General features: G+C 35.7%; 5 protein-coding genes across 5 annotated transcripts; all 5 read right to left on the reverse strand.

Annotated features, from left to right (window-relative positions):
- Positions 1-642: 642 nt before the first annotated feature.
- LOC147470147 (compound eye opsin BCRH2-like) lies at positions 643-2,280 on the reverse strand. Its single transcript, XM_086544958.1, has 2 exons — positions 1,226-2,280; positions 643-1,090 (listed from the first exon to the last, which is right to left on the reverse strand). The coding sequence occupies exons 1-2, from the start codon at positions 2,141-2,143 to the stop codon at positions 875-877; spliced, it is 1,134 nt and encodes a 377-aa protein (XP_086401084.1). The 5' UTR covers positions 2,144-2,280; the 3' UTR covers positions 643-874.
- A 2,014-nt stretch (positions 2,281-4,294) lies between these two features.
- On the reverse strand, positions 4,295-5,427 carry LOC147470148 (rhodopsin-like). Its single transcript, XM_086545620.1, has 2 exons — positions 5,097-5,427; positions 4,295-4,533 (listed from the first exon to the last, which is right to left on the reverse strand). Exons 1-2 carry the CDS (start codon positions 5,425-5,427, stop codon positions 4,295-4,297), a joined length of 570 nt encoding a protein of 189 aa, XP_086401746.1.
- Positions 5,428-8,041: 2,614 nt separating this feature from the next.
- Positions 8,042-9,422, reverse strand: LOC122243730 (compound eye opsin BCRH2-like). Its single transcript, XM_086545061.1, has 2 exons — positions 8,392-9,422; positions 8,042-8,257 (listed from the first exon to the last, which is right to left on the reverse strand). Exons 1-2 carry the CDS (start codon positions 9,307-9,309, stop codon positions 8,042-8,044), a joined length of 1,134 nt encoding a protein of 377 aa, XP_086401187.1. The 5' UTR covers positions 9,310-9,422.
- A 1,644-nt stretch (positions 9,423-11,066) lies between these two features.
- LOC122243727 (compound eye opsin BCRH2-like) lies at positions 11,067-12,754 on the reverse strand. The gene is made up of 2 exons (XM_086545062.1): positions 11,700-12,754; positions 11,067-11,565 (listed from the first exon to the last, which is right to left on the reverse strand). The coding sequence occupies exons 1-2, from the start codon at positions 12,615-12,617 to the stop codon at positions 11,350-11,352; spliced, it is 1,134 nt and encodes a 377-aa protein (XP_086401188.1). The 5' UTR covers positions 12,618-12,754; the 3' UTR covers positions 11,067-11,349.
- Positions 12,755-14,445: 1,691 nt separating this feature from the next.
- On the reverse strand, positions 14,446-16,131 carry LOC122243729 (compound eye opsin BCRH2). The gene is made up of 2 exons (XM_043001380.2): positions 15,077-16,131; positions 14,446-14,942 (listed from the first exon to the last, which is right to left on the reverse strand). Exons 1-2 carry the CDS (start codon positions 15,992-15,994, stop codon positions 14,727-14,729), a joined length of 1,134 nt encoding a protein of 377 aa, XP_042857314.2. The 5' UTR covers positions 15,995-16,131; the 3' UTR covers positions 14,446-14,726.
- Positions 16,132-17,500: the final 1,369 nt, after the last annotated feature.

Consider the following 17,500-nt stretch of genomic DNA (forward strand, 5'->3'; position numbering starts at 1 on the left):
ATTATTGTTAATATCATCATTGTCATTATCATCATTACTATCATCATTTAAACAATAAATTATTTTTTACAATAACAGAAATATCGTTTTCATAGTTATTATACGCAGTACCTAATCCATTTGATTATGATACAAGCCACCTCAATATGAAACAGAAACCCTTACTTCAGATTCGGTCTGTTAAAGACTATTTGACATCGGCTGTATTTTGGATTTCTCTTCTTATATTGGCTGTTATCATTGTGATTATTATTTTTCAGATTGCTGCTGTTGTTGGTAATGATTTTGATATGTATTATCATTTGCTGTCATTATTCTTAACTACATGTATATATTACTATCAATAACTATAGCATTCGTGATATATCATAGTCTGTAGTTGAATAGAAAATATTTACACAATGCTCTTCATATCAAAATTGATAACATTATTGGAACTGTCAGTATATCATCGCTGTCGGAATTGCAATTGTTGTTATCGTTATTATCATCAGCAGCAGTATCATTCTTATATTAACTATTCATATGTTGACATAATCTTATCAATTACCGATACTATAGCAAACATATATTCCTTCCATTTGTTTACATTCCTTGCTTCCACTACATGATTACAAGGGTTGAAGAGATTTAAACATAAACTTTTTCTTCTTTTTTATTGCAGGGTTCATTAACTACATTAAAGATTCATCGACAATTGGTTTCGTCATTTGCGACTGTTATGTAATTAACGATGTGCGTTGCCAAAAGCAGCTTTCTTTCAACCATAATATTCATATCAGTATCACATCAATAGTTATTAGGCGTAGTACCTAATCCACTTGATGATAACTAAAACAGCCATATTCATTTACATCTAAATAGATAGAAAATTTTACTTTGGAGCTTCCGATTCGGTCTTGGAGGACTTTGTGTCGTCATCCTTTTCTTCGTGGACGCAGAACCATGGAAGAGTCTCCTGAAGGGCAAGACGGAACTTGGGATGTGAGATGGCGAACATTATGGGGTTGTAGACAGAGGCGGTCTTTGCGATGAGGCCGGGCAAGGCGGAGACAAGTGGAGTCACCTTCTCTTGATCTCCGAAGAGTCCCTGAAATGGTATTAACATACTTTTAGTTCAGTAAACTAAGAAAGTATAGCTATATCTCATGAATCGTTATGTTACACTATTTGCATAATTCCTACAATTTGATAAAAAGTATTCACATACGATTACAATACTTACAGTCATGACAACATAGGCATAAGGCGTCCATGTAAGCAGCCACAAGAAGACATTAGCCACTGCTACTTTGGCGATCCGAACTTCGGCGCTTTGCTTCTTAGTGTCGGCATTGGAACGAAGGTTTTCCACGTTCATTTTCTTGGCTTGGTCTCGAAGAGCTTTTTCGTGTTGACGAATGGCACTTACGATCTGGGAGTACACGAAGATGATGAGAGTGAGTGGAATACAGTAACACATGACGAACAGGAAAAGGCCGAATGATTTGGTGCTCCAATCTTGGCTGATGTAGTCAAAGCTGCACGAGGTCAGGATACCTTCAGGGATGTACGAGTTCCAGCCGAAGAAAGGCCAGATTGACACTGCTGTGGAATAGCCCCAACAAAGAAGAATTATGATGAAGGCTTTCCCAGAACTGATATGACCGCCATCAAAAGCTTTCACGATCACGCAGTAACGATCATAGCCAATTGCAGCCAGAGTCATCAGAGAAGTCAGGCCAAAGATGGCTCCTGTGAAGGCGTGAAGTTGGCAAGCAAAGGCTCCCAGTGACCAGTAACCTCCGCTGAAGCAGTTCATCACGAACATGGGGAACTGAGATACCATCATCATGAAGTCACTGAAGGCCAGATTAACCACGAACATGTTTGCTGGAGAACGTAAGCTTTTCTTGCAAAGGAACAGGTACATGACCAGCCCATTGCCGAAGAACGAAAGGAAGCCAAGTATCATATAAATACCTGCCAACAAATAGTGCCACATAGGGTTGACTGGAGGAAACTTGCTCCAGTGTGGATGTACAAGAGGTTTTACGTCGTCAGGAACAAGATCCATTAAAGTGAAGCCTTCCGGGTATCCAAAACTGACACCTCCTCCCCTATAAGCCATAGGGACGGTGACGTTGTAAGTGCCAATGCTCATTTTGTAGAGTGTAGGGAAGCCGAAAATACCAATAGCTTTTGGGACCAAGCGACTACTGTTCCGACGCTGCAACTTGGTTACAAAGCTTGTTTTCTGGCTTCAAGTACACTCCCTGAGCCTTTCGGTCGAATAGTGCGGCGGAGAGCACAGTGACCCCTTCTTATATACATCTCTTTAGCCAATTAAGAAGCGTGTTAAGTGGAAGCTAACTAAAGACTGCCTATTGTGTAAGCACCTGCCTTTTAGACAGTAACAGGATATACTTAAAGATCCTTTTACATAATGAACGGAAATGGTTATGGGCACCCACGCACAGCATACATATATAGGGAGAGCTATCTATTTATCTTTAAATCATACACGCACACACCACACCACACCACACGCACACGCACACGCATACACATACACATACACATACAGTGTTGTATTAATATCACCATCGCTATCATCACTTTTATTACCACTATTGTTATTGTCATTGTTGTTATAATACTCATAAAGATTGTAGTAGTCAGAAAAACAAAAATGATAAATACCATTACAGTTTCAATTATAGTTATTATCAACATTATTTATCACTTGCACTAATCTTATCAAAAATTATTCGAATCTCTGTTAACATATATGCGTAAGTTTGCATTTTTTGTATTTTAGGATTACTTCTTCAATTGTATATTCTTATTAGTTTTGTTATGTTATTGTTATCGATGTTGTAGTTGTTTTCATGATTATCATAATTATTATTATTATCAGAATTATTGCTATGTTATTATTATCATAATTTTTGTTATTTTATTATTATTATTATCATTACACTAATGATAATAATCATAAATATTATACTCCTCATTATCATTATATAGCATAAATATTATCTATATTTTTATTATCATTATCATTATTTATCATAATCATTACTAATTTTTACTATTCATTCTGTATAATCATTATTAATGCTACTATCATTATCGATATTAGTATCATTGTTATCATTATAAGTAATATCATACTCATTATCAGCACCAACATTCTCATAATCAATATTTTTGTTATTATTATTATTATATTATTATCTCTATCATTATCATTAATAATATCATCATCACTACTATCATTATAATCATTTTAAAAGTATTTTTTTATTATCATCATTACTATCATTTTTAACAGTAATAAAATCATGTTTATCATTGTTTTTATTACTACCATTATTTTTCCACTCATCATCATATTCATCACTATCATAACATTATTGTACTATGTTTGCCTCTGTTATAGATATAATTAGTGTCAATTTTGACACAATTACTAATATTAAGATATCATTTCTCATTTGGTTTAATGTATTCATTCTTATTACAGTTGTTGTTGCTTATGATATTAATAATATTCATAGCTACATTTACATTATAATCAACAAATAAAGCATTCGTCATTTATCACCGTTAGTATTTGTATCAAAATTCATTTGTGAGATGCTCTTAATACTAATATTGATATTAATACACTTATTGTTATTGCTATGGATTTCAATTCTATTATCATTATTGTTGTTATCGTCATTACCATCATTATCAGCAGCAGAAGCATTTTTATTTCCAATATCATTTTTCAGTTATAGAAAATATAGGTGTATTTTCATTATTCATGATATGTGCTTTGTATTAGGATTATTACAAGTACTATAACAAATATACACTTATTTCTTTCGTTTACAAAAATTTCTACTTTAGAGAATGATTTAAAATCAAACTAGTAGACGGACTAAAAATATCTTTCCTTGCTCTAGTTCAAAATTCCAAAGGTTCAAAGTTCAAATATTTTAAACATGCATGTTTTTTTTTTTCCTTTTTTTATTGCCCCCCCCCCCCCCCCCCAGGGTTCGTTAACTACAATAAATATTCAGTACGGTAATAAGGTTTCGACATTTACAACCGCTTTATATATCAGTTCAATGTGCGTTAAACAAAAGTAGCTTCCCTTCAAGCTTCGAGTTCATAATGTAAAGCCTTCATTTTAGTAACATCATTATCACATCAATAGTCAATAGGCATAGTACCTAATCCACTTTGATGATAAGCAAAAAAGCTACATTCATCAAAACATTATTTCCGTGATTGCCCTCAAGTGCATTTGGGATAGAAAATCTTATAATTTGGAGCCTCTTCCGATTCGGTCTTGGAGGACTTTGTGTACGTCATCCTTTTCTTCGTGGACGGCAGAAAACCATGGAAGAGTCTCCTGAAGGGCAAGACGGAACGTTGAGGATGTGAGATGTGCGAACATTATGGGGTTGTGTAGACAGAGGCTGGTCTTTGCGATGAGGCCGGGGGGCAAGGCGGCAGACAAGTCGAGAGTCACCTTCTCGTTGATTCTCCGAAGAGTCCCTGAAATGGTAATTAGCATACTTTTTTTAGTTCCAAGCAACCAAAACTAGGGAAAAACTACAGCTCCAAATATCTTATGACAATTGTTCGCTCAAATGCTCACAACTATTTGCATAATTCCTACAATTTGATAAAAAGTATCCACATACGATTGACCCCCCCCCCCCCCCCCCCCCCCCCCCCCCCCCCCCCCCCCCCCCCCCCCCCCCCCCCCCCCCCCCCACCCCCCCCCCCCCCCCCCCCCCCCCCCCCCCCCCCCCCCCCCCCCCCCCCCCTCCCCCCCCCCCCCCCCCCTACCCCCCCCCCCCCCCCCCCCCCCCCCCCCCCCCCCCCCCCCCCCCCCCCCCCCCCACCCCCCCCCCCCCTTACAGTCATGACAGACAATAGGCATAAGGCGAGTCCATGTAAAGCCGAGCCACAAGAAGACATTACGCCACTGCTACTTTGGCGATCCGAACTTCGGCGCTTTGCTTCTTAGTGTTCGGCATTGGAACGAAGGTTTTCCACGTTCATTTGTCTTGGCTTTGGTCTCGAAGAGCTTTTTCGTGATTGACGAATGGCACCTACTGATTCTGGGAGTATACACGAAGATGATGAGAGTGTAGTGGAATACAGTAACACATGAACGCAACACCAGAAAAAAGGCCTCAAAAATGATTTGGTGCTCCAATCTTGGCCCATGATGTAGTCAAAGCTGCACGAAGTCAGGATACCTTCAGGGATGTACGAGTTCCAGCCGAAGAAAGGGGGGGGGCCCAGAATTGACACTGCTGTGGGAGTAGCCCCATACATAGAAGAATTATGATGAAAGCTTTCCCAGAACTGATTATGAACCGCCATCAAAGCTTTTACGATGACGCAGTAACGATCATAGCCAATTGCAGCCAGAGTCATCAGCAGAAGTCAGGCCAAAGAGATAGCTCCTGTGAAGGCATGATGAAGTGATGGCAAGCCAAAGGCTCCCAGTGACCAGTAACCCTCCGCTGAAGCAGTTCATCACGAAACATGGGGAACTGAGATACCATCATCATGAAGTCACTGACAGGCCAGATTAACCACGGAACATGTTTGCTGGAGACGTAAGCTTTTCTTGCAAAGGAACAGGTACATGACCAGCCCATTGCCGAAGGAACGAAAGGAAGCCAAGTATCATATAAATACCTGCAACAAATAGTGCCACGATAGGGTTCACGGGAGGAAAAAACTTGCTCCAGTGTGGATGAACAAGAGGTTTAACGTCATCAGGAACAAGATTCCATTAAAGTGAAGCCTTCTGGGTATCCAAAACTGACACCTCTTTCCCTCCCCTATAAGCCATAGGGACGGTTGACGTTGTAAGTGCCAATGCTCATATTTGTAGAGTGTAGGGAAGTCCGAAAATGACAATAGCTTTTGGGACCCAAGCGACTACTGTACCCGACGCTGCCAAACTTGGATTACAAAGCTTGTTTTCTGGCTTCCAAGGTACACTCCCTGAGCCTTTCGGTCGAATAGTTGCGACGGTACGAAGCACAGTGACCCCTTCTTATATACATCTCTTTAGCCAATTATTAAGAAGCGTGTTAAATGGACCAAGCTAACTAAAGACTGCTATTGTTGGTAAGTACCTGTCTTTTAGACAGTAAACAGGATATACTTAAAGATCCTTTTACATAATGAGCGGGAAAAGGTATGGGCACACACATATCTTATATCTAGAAGTATGTATATATAAAATCATACACACTACAACTTTCTTAGTATCATTATCATCATAAATCATTTATCACTACCACATCACTTTTATTACCGCTATTATTATTACCCAGAAATTGTTGTTATTGTTATAAGCACTTACAAATATTGTTAATAGTCAGATAAAATACTAATGATAGATACTATTCAAATATGAAATTATTAATCAATATGATTTACCATTTGCACTGATGTTATCAAAATCATTAGAACTCGTTCTTGACAAGATGCTCGTTGTTTTGCATCTTCTTGTACTTTGTGTTTAACCAACTTTCTCTATTGATTGTTATTATTTTCGTTATCAGTAATAGTTGATGATTTTGTTATCGTTATCGATGTTGTAGCTGTTATCATGATTAAGATTTATTATTATCATATTTATGTTTTTATTTCTTATCATTAATTTTTGTTATGTACAATAATAATAATTGTTAGTATTATTATCATTATATTAATCCTCATCACTATTTATCACAAGAATAATTTAATTTTTACACTATTCATTGTCATTATCATATTCAATCATCATCATCATCATAATTATTATCATTATTACACTATTTTATTTTGTGAAGTAGCTAACTATTTTTACTGATATTGATATCATTGTTTATCATTAGGCAGTAGCAGCCATTATCAATAATAATTATTGTTATTATTTCATCATGATATTACATAATATTATTCCCCTCATTATCATTATCAATCATTATCACTAGTATCCAATTACAAAATCATTTTTTATAATTTATCATGATCCTAAACTCTTTATCAGTAGCATGTGATAAGCTAATGGTTCTATTTATTGTTATCGTTTTGTGCTATCATTATTATTCTAATTAATCATCATATACATCATCATCCTTACATTGGTTTGTTTGTACACTTTTCTTTTTGGCATTATTTATAGATAGTGGAATAGTATCAGTCTGACACCTATTCACTAATATGAAAGATATCATTACTTCTTTTGTTTATTGTTTTCATTGTTATTGGTGCGGTTGTTGCTGGGGTATTGATAATAAAACTCTTAGCTACATCAGATTATAAGATTAACACTAAATGGAGCATTCATCATTTATCACCGTTTAGTAGTTTTGTCAAAATTCATTTGCAAAATTCTCTTAATATTTATATGTGACACTAATACACTTATCGTTATTGTTGTCTTTCAATACTATGTTATCATTGCTGTTGCTATCGTTTTTTTTATCATTCTTTTTATCATCACCAGCATCGTATTTATTTACATAATCATTCATCAGTTATAGAAAATAGAGGTGCTATTTTCATTACTATTCATAGTGTATACTACCTCCCACTCGGATAGGATTATTACAGGTACTCCCACACATAACAAATATACACTTAATATTCATTTGTTTTCCTAAATCTGCTTTAGAAAAATATTTATAATCAAACTAGTAGACTAAATAAATGTATCTCTTCCTCCAAAGTAAAAAAAATAATTCCAAAATCTTAAGGGTATATATATATACAATTTAAACATACATATTCGTTTTTCTTCTATTTCTTTTTATTGCAGGGTTCATTAACTACAGTAAAGATTCATCGGCAATTGCTTCGTCATTTGCGACTGTTATGTAATTAACGATGTGCGTTCTTTAAAGCAGCTTCCTTTCAAGCATGAGCTTCATTTTAGTATCATTATCACATCAATAGTTATTAGGCGTAGTACCTAATCCACTTGATGATAACTAAAACAGCCATATTCATAAACATGATTTCCGTGATCTCAAATAGATAGAAAATTTTACTTTGGAGCTTCCGATTCGGTCTTGGAGGACTTTGTGTCGTCATCCTTTTCTTCGTGGACGCAGAACCATGGAAGAGTCTCCTGAAGGGCAAGACGGAACTTGGGATGTGAGATGGCGAACATTATGGGGTTGTAGACAGAGGCGGTCTTTGCGATGAGGCCGGGCAAGGCGGAGACAAGTGGAGTCACCTTCTCTTGATCTCCGAAGAGTCCCTGAAATGGTATTAACATACTTTTAGTTCAGTAAACTAAGAAAGTATAGCTATATCTCATGAATTGTTATGTTACACTATTTGCATAATTCCTACAATTTGATAAAAAGTATCCACATATGATTGAATACTTACAGTCATGACAACATAGGCATAAGGTGTCCATGTAAGCAGCCACAAGAAGACATTAGCCACTGCTACTTTGGCGATCCGAACTTCGGCGCTTTGCTTCTTAGTGTCGGCATTGGAACGAAGGTTTTGCACGTTCATTTTCTTGGCTTGGTCTCGAAGAGCTTTTTCGTGTTGACGAATGGCACCTACGATCTGGGAGTACACGAAGATGATGAGAGTGAGTGGAATACAGTAGCACATGATGAACAGGAAAAGGCCGAAGGACTTGGTGCTCCAATCTTGGCTGATGTAGTCAAAGCTGCACGAGGTCAGGATACCTTCAGGGATGTACGAGTTCCAGCCGAAGAAAGGCCAGATTGACACTGCTGTGGAGTAGCCCCAACATAGAAGAATTATGATGAAAGCTTTCCCAGAACTGATATGACCGCCATCAAAAGCTTTCACGATCACGCAGTAACGATCATAGCCAATTGCAGCCAGAGTCATCAGAGAAGTCAGGCCAAAGATGGCTCCTGTGAAGGCATGAAGTTGGCAAGCAAAGGCTCCCAGTGACCAGTAACCTCCGCTGAAGCAGTTCATCACGAACATGGGGAACTGAGATACCATCATCATGAAGTCACTGAAGGCCAGATTAACCACGAACATGTTTGCTGGAGAACGTAAGCTTTTCTTGCAAAGGAACAGGTACATGACCAGCCCATTGCCGAAGAACGAAAGGAAGCCGAGTATCATATAAATACCTGCCAATAAATAGTGCCACATAGGGTTGACTGGAGGAAACTTGCTCCAGTGTGGATGAACAAGAGGTTTTACGTCGTCAGGAACAAGATCCATTAAAGTGAAGCCTTCCGGGTATCCAAAACTGACACCTCCTCCCCTATAAGCCATAGGGACGGTGACGTTGTAAGTGCCAATGCTCATTTTGGAGAGTGTAGGGAAGCCGAAAATGACAATAGCTTTTGGGACCAAGCGACTACTGTTCCAACGTTGCAACTTGGTTACAAAGCTTGTTTTCTGGCTTCAAGTACACTCCCTGAGCCTTTCGGTCGAATAGTGCGACGGAGAGCACAGTGACCCCTTCTTATATACATCTCTTTAGCCAATTAAGAAGCGTGTTAAGTGGAAGCTAACTAAAGACTGCCTATTGTGTAAGTACCTTTATTTTAGACAGTAACAGGATACACATAAAGATCCTTTTACATAATGAACGGAAATGGTTATGGGCACACACGCACACACATACATATATAAAGAGAGAGCTATCTATTTATATTTAAATCATGCACACATCACACCACACACACACACACACAGTTGTATCAATATCATCATTGCTACCCTCACCTTTATTGACACTATTGTTATTATTGTCATTGTTGTTATATTACTTACAAAGATTGTTGTAGTCAGATAAACACAATGATGAATACTATTACAGTTTGAATTATAGTTATTATCAACATTATTTACCACTTGCACTAATGTTAAAAAAAAATCGAATCGCTGTTAACATATATGCGTTAGTTTGCATTGTTTGTATTTTGTTTACTTTTTCAATAGTTTATTATTTTTCTTATTAGTATTGTTTTGTTATTGTTATTGATGTTGTAGTTATTTTCATTATTATCATTATTATTATTAGCCTAATTATTTTTTTATTATTATTATTATTACACTAATGATAATTATTATTATATTCCTCATTATCTTTATCTATCATAAATATTATCTATATTTCTATTATATTCATCACTATCATCATTTATAATAATCATTATTTTCTACTATTTATTTTGCATAATCATTATTAATGCTATTATTATTATCGATATTAGTATCAGTGTTATCATTAATAGTAATATCATTATCAGCAGCAGCATTTTCCGTTTTAATATTTTTGTAATTATTATCATATTGTTATCACTATCATCACCATTAACATTAATGTTATTTTCACTGCTATCATCATAATTATATTTTAAGTTATCTTTATTATCATCATCACTATCATATTTAACAGTAATAAAATAATGTTTATTATTGTAATCATTGCTACCATTACTATTCCAATCATCATCATATTCATCACTATCATGACATTATTATGATATTTTTGCCTCTTATAGATATGATTTGTGTCAATATTAACACCATTACTAATATGAAGATATTATTACTTTTTTTTTTAGTATATTCATTGTCATTGCGGTTGTTGCTGGTTATGATAATAATTATACTCTTAGGTACATTCAGATTATAAACACTAAATAGAGCATTCGTCATTTATCACCGTTAGTTGTTTTATCAAAATTCATTTGCAAAATGATCTTAATTTTGATATTAAATCACGTATCGTTATTATTATAGCTTTCAATATTATTATCATTGTTGTTGTTATCGTCATTATCATTATTATCATCAGCAACATCGTTTTTATTTCCATTTTCATTCTTCGGCTATACAAAATATATGTATATTTTCATTATTATCCATGGTGTGTACTTTGTATCATGATTATTACAAGTACTAAAATAAATATACATTTCCTTTTGTTTGCATAAATCTCTGCTTTAGAGAAAAAAAAAAAACATTAAATCAAACTATTAGACAGACTAAAATTATCTTTCCTCGTACTAGTTCAAAATTTCAAGGGTTCAAACGTTCCAATATAAACATGCATTTTTTTTTTTCCTTTTTATTGCAGGGTTCGTTAACTACAGTAAATATTCATCGATAATAGGTTTCGACATTTACAACCGTTTTATAATTAGCAATGTGCGTTATCAAAAGTAGCTTCCCTTCAAGCTTCGGTTCATAATGTAAGCCTTCATTTTAGTAACATCATTATCACATCAATAGTCAATAGGCATAGTACCTAATCCACTTGATGATAAGCAAAAAAGCTACATTCATAAACATTATTTCCGTGATTGCCCTCAAGTGCATTTGGGATAGAAACTCTTATTTTGGAGCTTCCGATTCGGTCTTGGAGGACTTTGTGTCGTCATCCTTTTCTTCGTGGACGCAGAACCATGGAAGAGTCTCCTGAAGGGCAAGACGGAACTTGGGATGTGAGATGGCGAACATTATGGGGTTGTAGACAGAGGCGGTCTTTGCGATGAGGCCGGGCAAGGCGGAGACAAGTGGAGTCACCTTCTCTTGATCTCCGAAGAGTCCCTGAAATGGTATTAGCATACTTTTAGTTCAGCAAACTAGGAAACTACAGCTCTATTTTATGAATTGTTATGTCACACTATTTGCATAATTCCTACAACTTGATAAAAAGTATCCACATACGATTGAATACTTACAGTCATGACAACATAGGCATAAGGTGTCCATGTAAGCAGCCACAAGAAGACATTAGCCACTGCTACTTTGGCGATCCGAACTTCGGCGCTTTGCTTCTTAGTGTCGGCATTGGAACGAAGGTTTTCCACGTTCATTTTCTTGGCTTGGTCTCGAAGAGCTTTTTCGTGTTGACGAATGGCACTTACAATCTGGGAGTACACGAAGATGATGAGAGTGAGTGGAATACAGTAACACATGACGAACAGGAAAAGGCCGAATGATTTGGTGCTCCAATCTTGGCTGATGTAGTCAAAGCTGCACGAAGTCAGGATACCTTCAGGGATGTACGAGTTCCAGCCGAAGAAAGGCCAGATTGACACTGCTGTGGAGTAGCCCCAACATAGAAGAATTATGATGAAAGCTTTCCCAGAACTGATATGACCGCCATCAAAAGCTTTCACGATCACGCAGTAACGATCATAGCCAATTGCAGCCAGAGTCATCAGAGAAGTCAGGCCAAAGATGGCTCCTGTGAAGGCATGAAGTTGGCAAGCAAAGGCTCCCAGTGACCAGTAACCTCCGCTGAAGCAGTTCATCACGAACATGGGGAACTGAGATACCATCATCATGAAGTCACTGAAGGCCAGATTAACCACGAACATGTTTGCTGGCGAACGTAAGCTTTTCTTGCAAAGGAACAGGTACATGACCAGCCCATTGCCGAAGAACGAAAGGAAGCCAAGTATCATATAAATACCTGCCAACAAATAGTGCCACATAGGGTTGACTGGAGGAAACTTGCTCCAGTGTGGATGAACAAGAGGTTTTACGTCGTCAGGAACAAGATCCATTAAAGTGAAGCCTTCCGGGTATCCAAAACTGACACCTCCTCCCCTATAAGCCATAGGGACGGTGACGTTGTAAGTGCCAATGCTCATTTTGTAGAGTGTAGGGAAGCCGAAAATGACAATAGCTTTTGGGACCAAGCGACTACTGTTCCGACGCTGCAACTTGGTTACAAAGCTTGTTTTCTGGCTTCAAGTACACTCCCTGAGCCTTTCGGTCGAATAGTGCGGCGGAGAGCACAGTGACCCCTTCTTATATACATCTCTTTAGCCAATTAAGAAGCGTGTTAAGTGGAAGCTAACTAAAGACTGCCTATTGTGTAAGCACCTGCCTTTTAGACAGTAAAAGGATATACTTAAAGATCCTTTTACATAATGAACGGAAATGGTTATGGGCACCCACGCACAGGATACATATATAGGGAGAGCTATCTATTTATCTTTAAATCATACACGCACACACCACACCACACGCACACGCATACACACACACATACACATACACATACAGTGTTGTATTAATATCACCATCGCTATCATCACTTTTATTACCACTATTGTTATTGTCATTGTTGTTATAATACTCATAAAGATTGTAGTAGTCAGAAAAACAAAAATGATAAATACCATTACAGTTTCAATTATAGTTATTATCAACATTATTTATCACTTGCACTAATCTTATCAAAAAGTATTCGAATCTCTATTAACATATATGCGTAAGTTTGCATTTTTTGTATTTTAGGATTACTTCTTCAATTGTATATTCTTATTAGTTTTGTTATGTTATTGTTATCGATGTTGTAGTTGTTTTCATGATTATCATAATTATTATTATTATCAGAATTATTGCTATGTTATTATTATCAGAATTTTTGCTATTTTATTATTATTATTATCATTACACTAATGATAATAATCGTAAATATTATACTCCTCATTATCATTATATAGCATAAATATTATCTATATTTTTATTATCATTATCATTATTTATCATAATCATTACTAATTTTTACTATTCATTCTGTATAATCATTATTAATGCTACTAGCATTATCGATATTAGTATCATTGTTATCATTATAAGTAATATCATACTCATTATCAGCACCAACATTCTCATAATCAATATTTTTGTTATTATTATTATTATATTATTATCTCTATCATTATCATTAATAATATCATCATCACTACTATCATTATAATCATTTTAAAAGTATTTTTTTATTATCATCATTACTATCATTTTTAACAGTAATAAAATCATGTTTATCATTGTTTTTATTACTACCATTATTTTTCCACTCATCATCATATTCATCACTATCATAACATTATTGTACTATGTTTGCCTCTGTTATAGATATAATTAGTGTCAATTTTGACACAATTACTAATATTAAGATATCATTTCTCATTTGGTTTAATGTATTCATTCTTATTACAGTTGTTGTTGCTTATGATATTAATAATATTCTTAGCTACATTTACATTATAATCAACAAATAAAGCATTCGTCATTTATCACCGTTAGTATTTGTATCAAAATTCATTTGTGAGATGCTCTTAATACTAATATTGATATTAATACACTTATTGTTATTGCTATGGATTTCAATTTTATTATCATTATTGTTGTTATCGTCATTACCATCATTATCAGCAGCAGAAGCATTTTTATTTCCAATATCATTTTTCAGTTATAGAAAATATAGGTGTATTTTCATTATTCATGATATGTGCTTTGTATTAGGATTATTACAAGTACTATAACAAATATACACTTATTTCTTTCGTTTACATAAATTTCTACTTTAGAGAATGATTTAAAATCAAACTAGTAGACGGACTAAAAATATCTTTCCTTGCTCTAGTTCAAAATTCCAAAGGTTCAAAGTTCAAATATAAACATGCATTTTTTTTCCTTTTTTATTGCAGGGTTCGTTAACTACAGTAAATATTCATCGGTAATAGGTTCCGACATTTACAACCGCTTTATAATCAGCAATGTGCGTTATCAAAAGTACCTTCCTCTCAAGCTTCATTTCATAATGAAAGCCTTCATTATAGTAACATCATTATCACATCAATAGTCAATAGGCATAGTACCTAATCCACTTGATGATAAGCAAAAAAAGCCATATTCATAAACATGATTTCCGTGATTGCCCTCAAGTGCATTTGGGATAGAAACTCTTACTTTGGAGCTTCCGATTCGGTCTTGGAGGACTTTGTGTCATCATCCTTTTCTTCGTGGACGCAGAACCATGGAAGAGTCTCCTGAAGGGCAAGACGGAACTTGGGATGTGAGATGGCGAACATTATGGGGTTGTAGACAGAGGCGGTCTTTGCGATGAGGCCGGGCAAGGCGGAGACAAGTGGAGTCACCTTCTCTTGATCTCCGAAGAGTCCCTGAAATGGTATTAGCATACTTTTAGTTCAGCAAACTAGGAAACTACAGCTCTATTTTATGAATTGTTATGTCACACTATTTGCATAATTCCTACAATTTGATAAAAAGTATCCACATACGATTGAATACTTACAGTCATGACAACATAGGCATAAGGCGTCCATGTAAGCAGCCACAAGAAGACATTAGCCACTGCTACTTTGGCGATCCGAACTTCGGCGCTTTGCTTCTTAGTGTCGGCATTGGAACGAAGGTTTTCCACGTTCATTTTCTTGGCTTGGTCTCGAAGAGCTTTTTCGTGTTGACGAATGGCACTTACAATCTGGGAGTACACGAAGATGATGAGAGTGAGTGGAATACAGTAGCACATGATGAACAGGAAAAGGCCGAAGGACTTGGTGCTCCAATCTTGGCTGATGTAGTCAAAGCTGCACGAAGTCAGGATACCTTCAGGGATGTACGAGTTCCAGCCGAAGAAAGGCCAGATTGACACTGCTGTGGAGTAGCCCCAACAAAGAAGAATTATGATGAAAGCTTTCCCAGAACTGATATGACCGCCATCAAAAGCTTTCACGATCACGCAGTAACGATCATAGCCAATTGCAGCCAGAGTCATCAGGGAAGTCAGGCCAAAGATAGCTCCTGTGAAGGCATGAAGTTGGCAAGCAAAGGCTCCCAGTGACCAGTAACCTCCGCTGAAGCAGTTCATCACGAACATGGGGAACTGAGATACCATCATCATGAAGTCACTGAAGGCCAGATTAACCACGAACATGTTTGCTGGAGAACGTAAGCTTTTCTTGCAAAGGAACAGGTACATGACCAGCCCATTGCCGAAGAACGAAAGGAAGCCAAGTATCATATAAATACCTGCCAACAAATAGTGCCACATAGGGTTGACTGGAGGAAACTTGCTCCAGTGTGGATGTACAAGAGGTTTTACGTCGTCAGGAACAAGATCCATTAAAGTGAAGCCTTCTGGGTATCCAAAACTGACACCTCCTCCCCTATAAGCCATAGGGACGGTGACGTTGTAAGTGCCAATGCTCATTTTGTAGAGTGTAGGGAAGCCGAAAATGACAATAGCTTTTGGGACCAAGCGACTACTGTTCCGACGCTGCAACTTGGTTACAAAGCTTGTTTTCTGGCTTCAAGTACACTCCCTGAGCCTTTCGGTCGAATAGTGCGACGGAGAGCACAGTGACCCCTTCTTATATACATCTCTTTAGCCAATTAAGAAGCGTGTTAAATGGAAGCTAACTAAAGACTGCCTATTGTGTAAGTACCTGTCTTTTAGACAGTAACAGGATATACTTAAAGATCCTTTTACATAATGAGCGGGAAAAGGTATGGCCACACACATATCTATATCTAGAGTATGTATATATAAATCATACACACACAACTTTCTTAGTATCATTATCATCATAATCATTATCACTACCATCACTTTTATTACCGCTATTATTATTACCATTGTTGTTATTGTTATAGCACTTACAAATATTGTAATAGTCAGATAAATACTAATGATAGATACTATTAAATATGAAATTATTATCAATATGATTTACCATTTGCACTGATGTTATCAAAATCATTAGAACTGTTCTTGACAAGTACTCGTTGTTTTGCATCTTCTGTACTTTGTGTTTACCTTCTCTATTGATTGTTATTATTTTCGTTATCAGTATAGTTGATGATTTTGTTATCGTTATCGATGTTGTAGCTGTTATCATGATTAAGTTTATTATTATCATATTTATGTTTTTATTTCTTATCATTATTTTTGTTATTACAATAATAATAATTGTTAGTATTATTATCATTATATTAATCCTCATCACTATTTATCACAAGAATAATTTATTTTATATTCATTGTCATTATCATATTCATCATCATCATCATCATAATTATTTTTATTATCACTATTTATTTTGTAAAAGTGCTACTATTTTTACTGATATTGATATCATTGTTATCATTAGCAGTAGCAGCATTATCAATATTATTGTTATTATTATCATTATATTATTAATATTATTACCCTCATTATCATTATCAACATTATCACTAGTATCATTAAAATCATTTTTTATATTTATCATTATCCTAACTCTTATCAGTAGCAGTGATAAGCTAATGTTTCTTTTTGTTATCGTTGCTATCATTATTATTCTATTAATCATCATATACATCATCATCCTTACATTGGTTGTTGTACTCTTTTTGGCATTATTTATAGATGTGAATAGTATCAGTCTGACACCATCACTAATATGAAGATATCATTACTCTTTTGTTTATTGTTTTCATTGTTATTGCGGTTGTTGCTGGGTATGATAATAAAACTCTTAGCTACATTCAGATTATAAACACTAAATGGAGCATTCATCATTTATCACCGTTAGTAGTTTTGTCAAAATTCATTTGCAAAATGCTCTTAATATTTATATTGACACTAATACACTTATCGTTATTGTTGTCTTTCAATACTATTATCATTGCTGTTGCTATCGTTTTTATCATTCTTTTTATCATCACCAGCATCGTA

The sequence above is a fragment of the Penaeus japonicus genome, unplaced genomic scaffold (genome assembly GCF_977035675.1).
Source record: "Penaeus japonicus unplaced genomic scaffold, GWHDUDI00000001_assembly GWHDUDI00000016, whole genome shotgun sequence".
Lineage (NCBI taxonomy): Eukaryota > Metazoa > Arthropoda > Malacostraca > Decapoda > Penaeidae > Penaeus > Penaeus japonicus.

Coding starts and splice junctions, on each gene's coding strand:
- LOC147470147 (XM_086544958.1), bottom strand. CDS start 2,143: ATGAGCATTGGCACTTACAACGTCACCGTCCCTATGGCTTATAGGGGA. Junction 1,091..1,225: donor ATGCCTATGTTGTCATGACT/GTAAGTATTGTA, acceptor ATACCATTTCAG/GGACTCTTCGGAGATCAAGA.
- LOC147470148 (XM_086545620.1), bottom strand. CDS start 5,427: ATGACTCTGGCTGCAATTGGCTATGATCGTTACTGCGTCATCGTAAAA. Junction 4,534..5,096: donor TATACTCCCAGAATCAGTAG/GTGCCATTCGTC, acceptor TTACCATTTCAG/GGACTCTTCGGAGAATCAAC.
- LOC122243730 (XM_086545061.1), bottom strand. CDS start 9,309: ATGAGCATTGGCACTTACAACGTCACCGTCCCTATGGCTTATAGGGGA. Junction 8,258..8,391: donor ATGCCTATGTTGTCATGACT/GTAAGTATTCAA, acceptor ATACCATTTCAG/GGACTCTTCGGAGATCAAGA.
- LOC122243727 (XM_086545062.1), bottom strand. CDS start 12,617: ATGAGCATTGGCACTTACAACGTCACCGTCCCTATGGCTTATAGGGGA. Junction 11,566..11,699: donor ATGCCTATGTTGTCATGACT/GTAAGTATTCAA, acceptor ATACCATTTCAG/GGACTCTTCGGAGATCAAGA.
- LOC122243729 (XM_043001380.2), bottom strand. CDS start 15,994: ATGAGCATTGGCACTTACAACGTCACCGTCCCTATGGCTTATAGGGGA. Junction 14,943..15,076: donor ATGCCTATGTTGTCATGACT/GTAAGTATTCAA, acceptor ATACCATTTCAG/GGACTCTTCGGAGATCAAGA.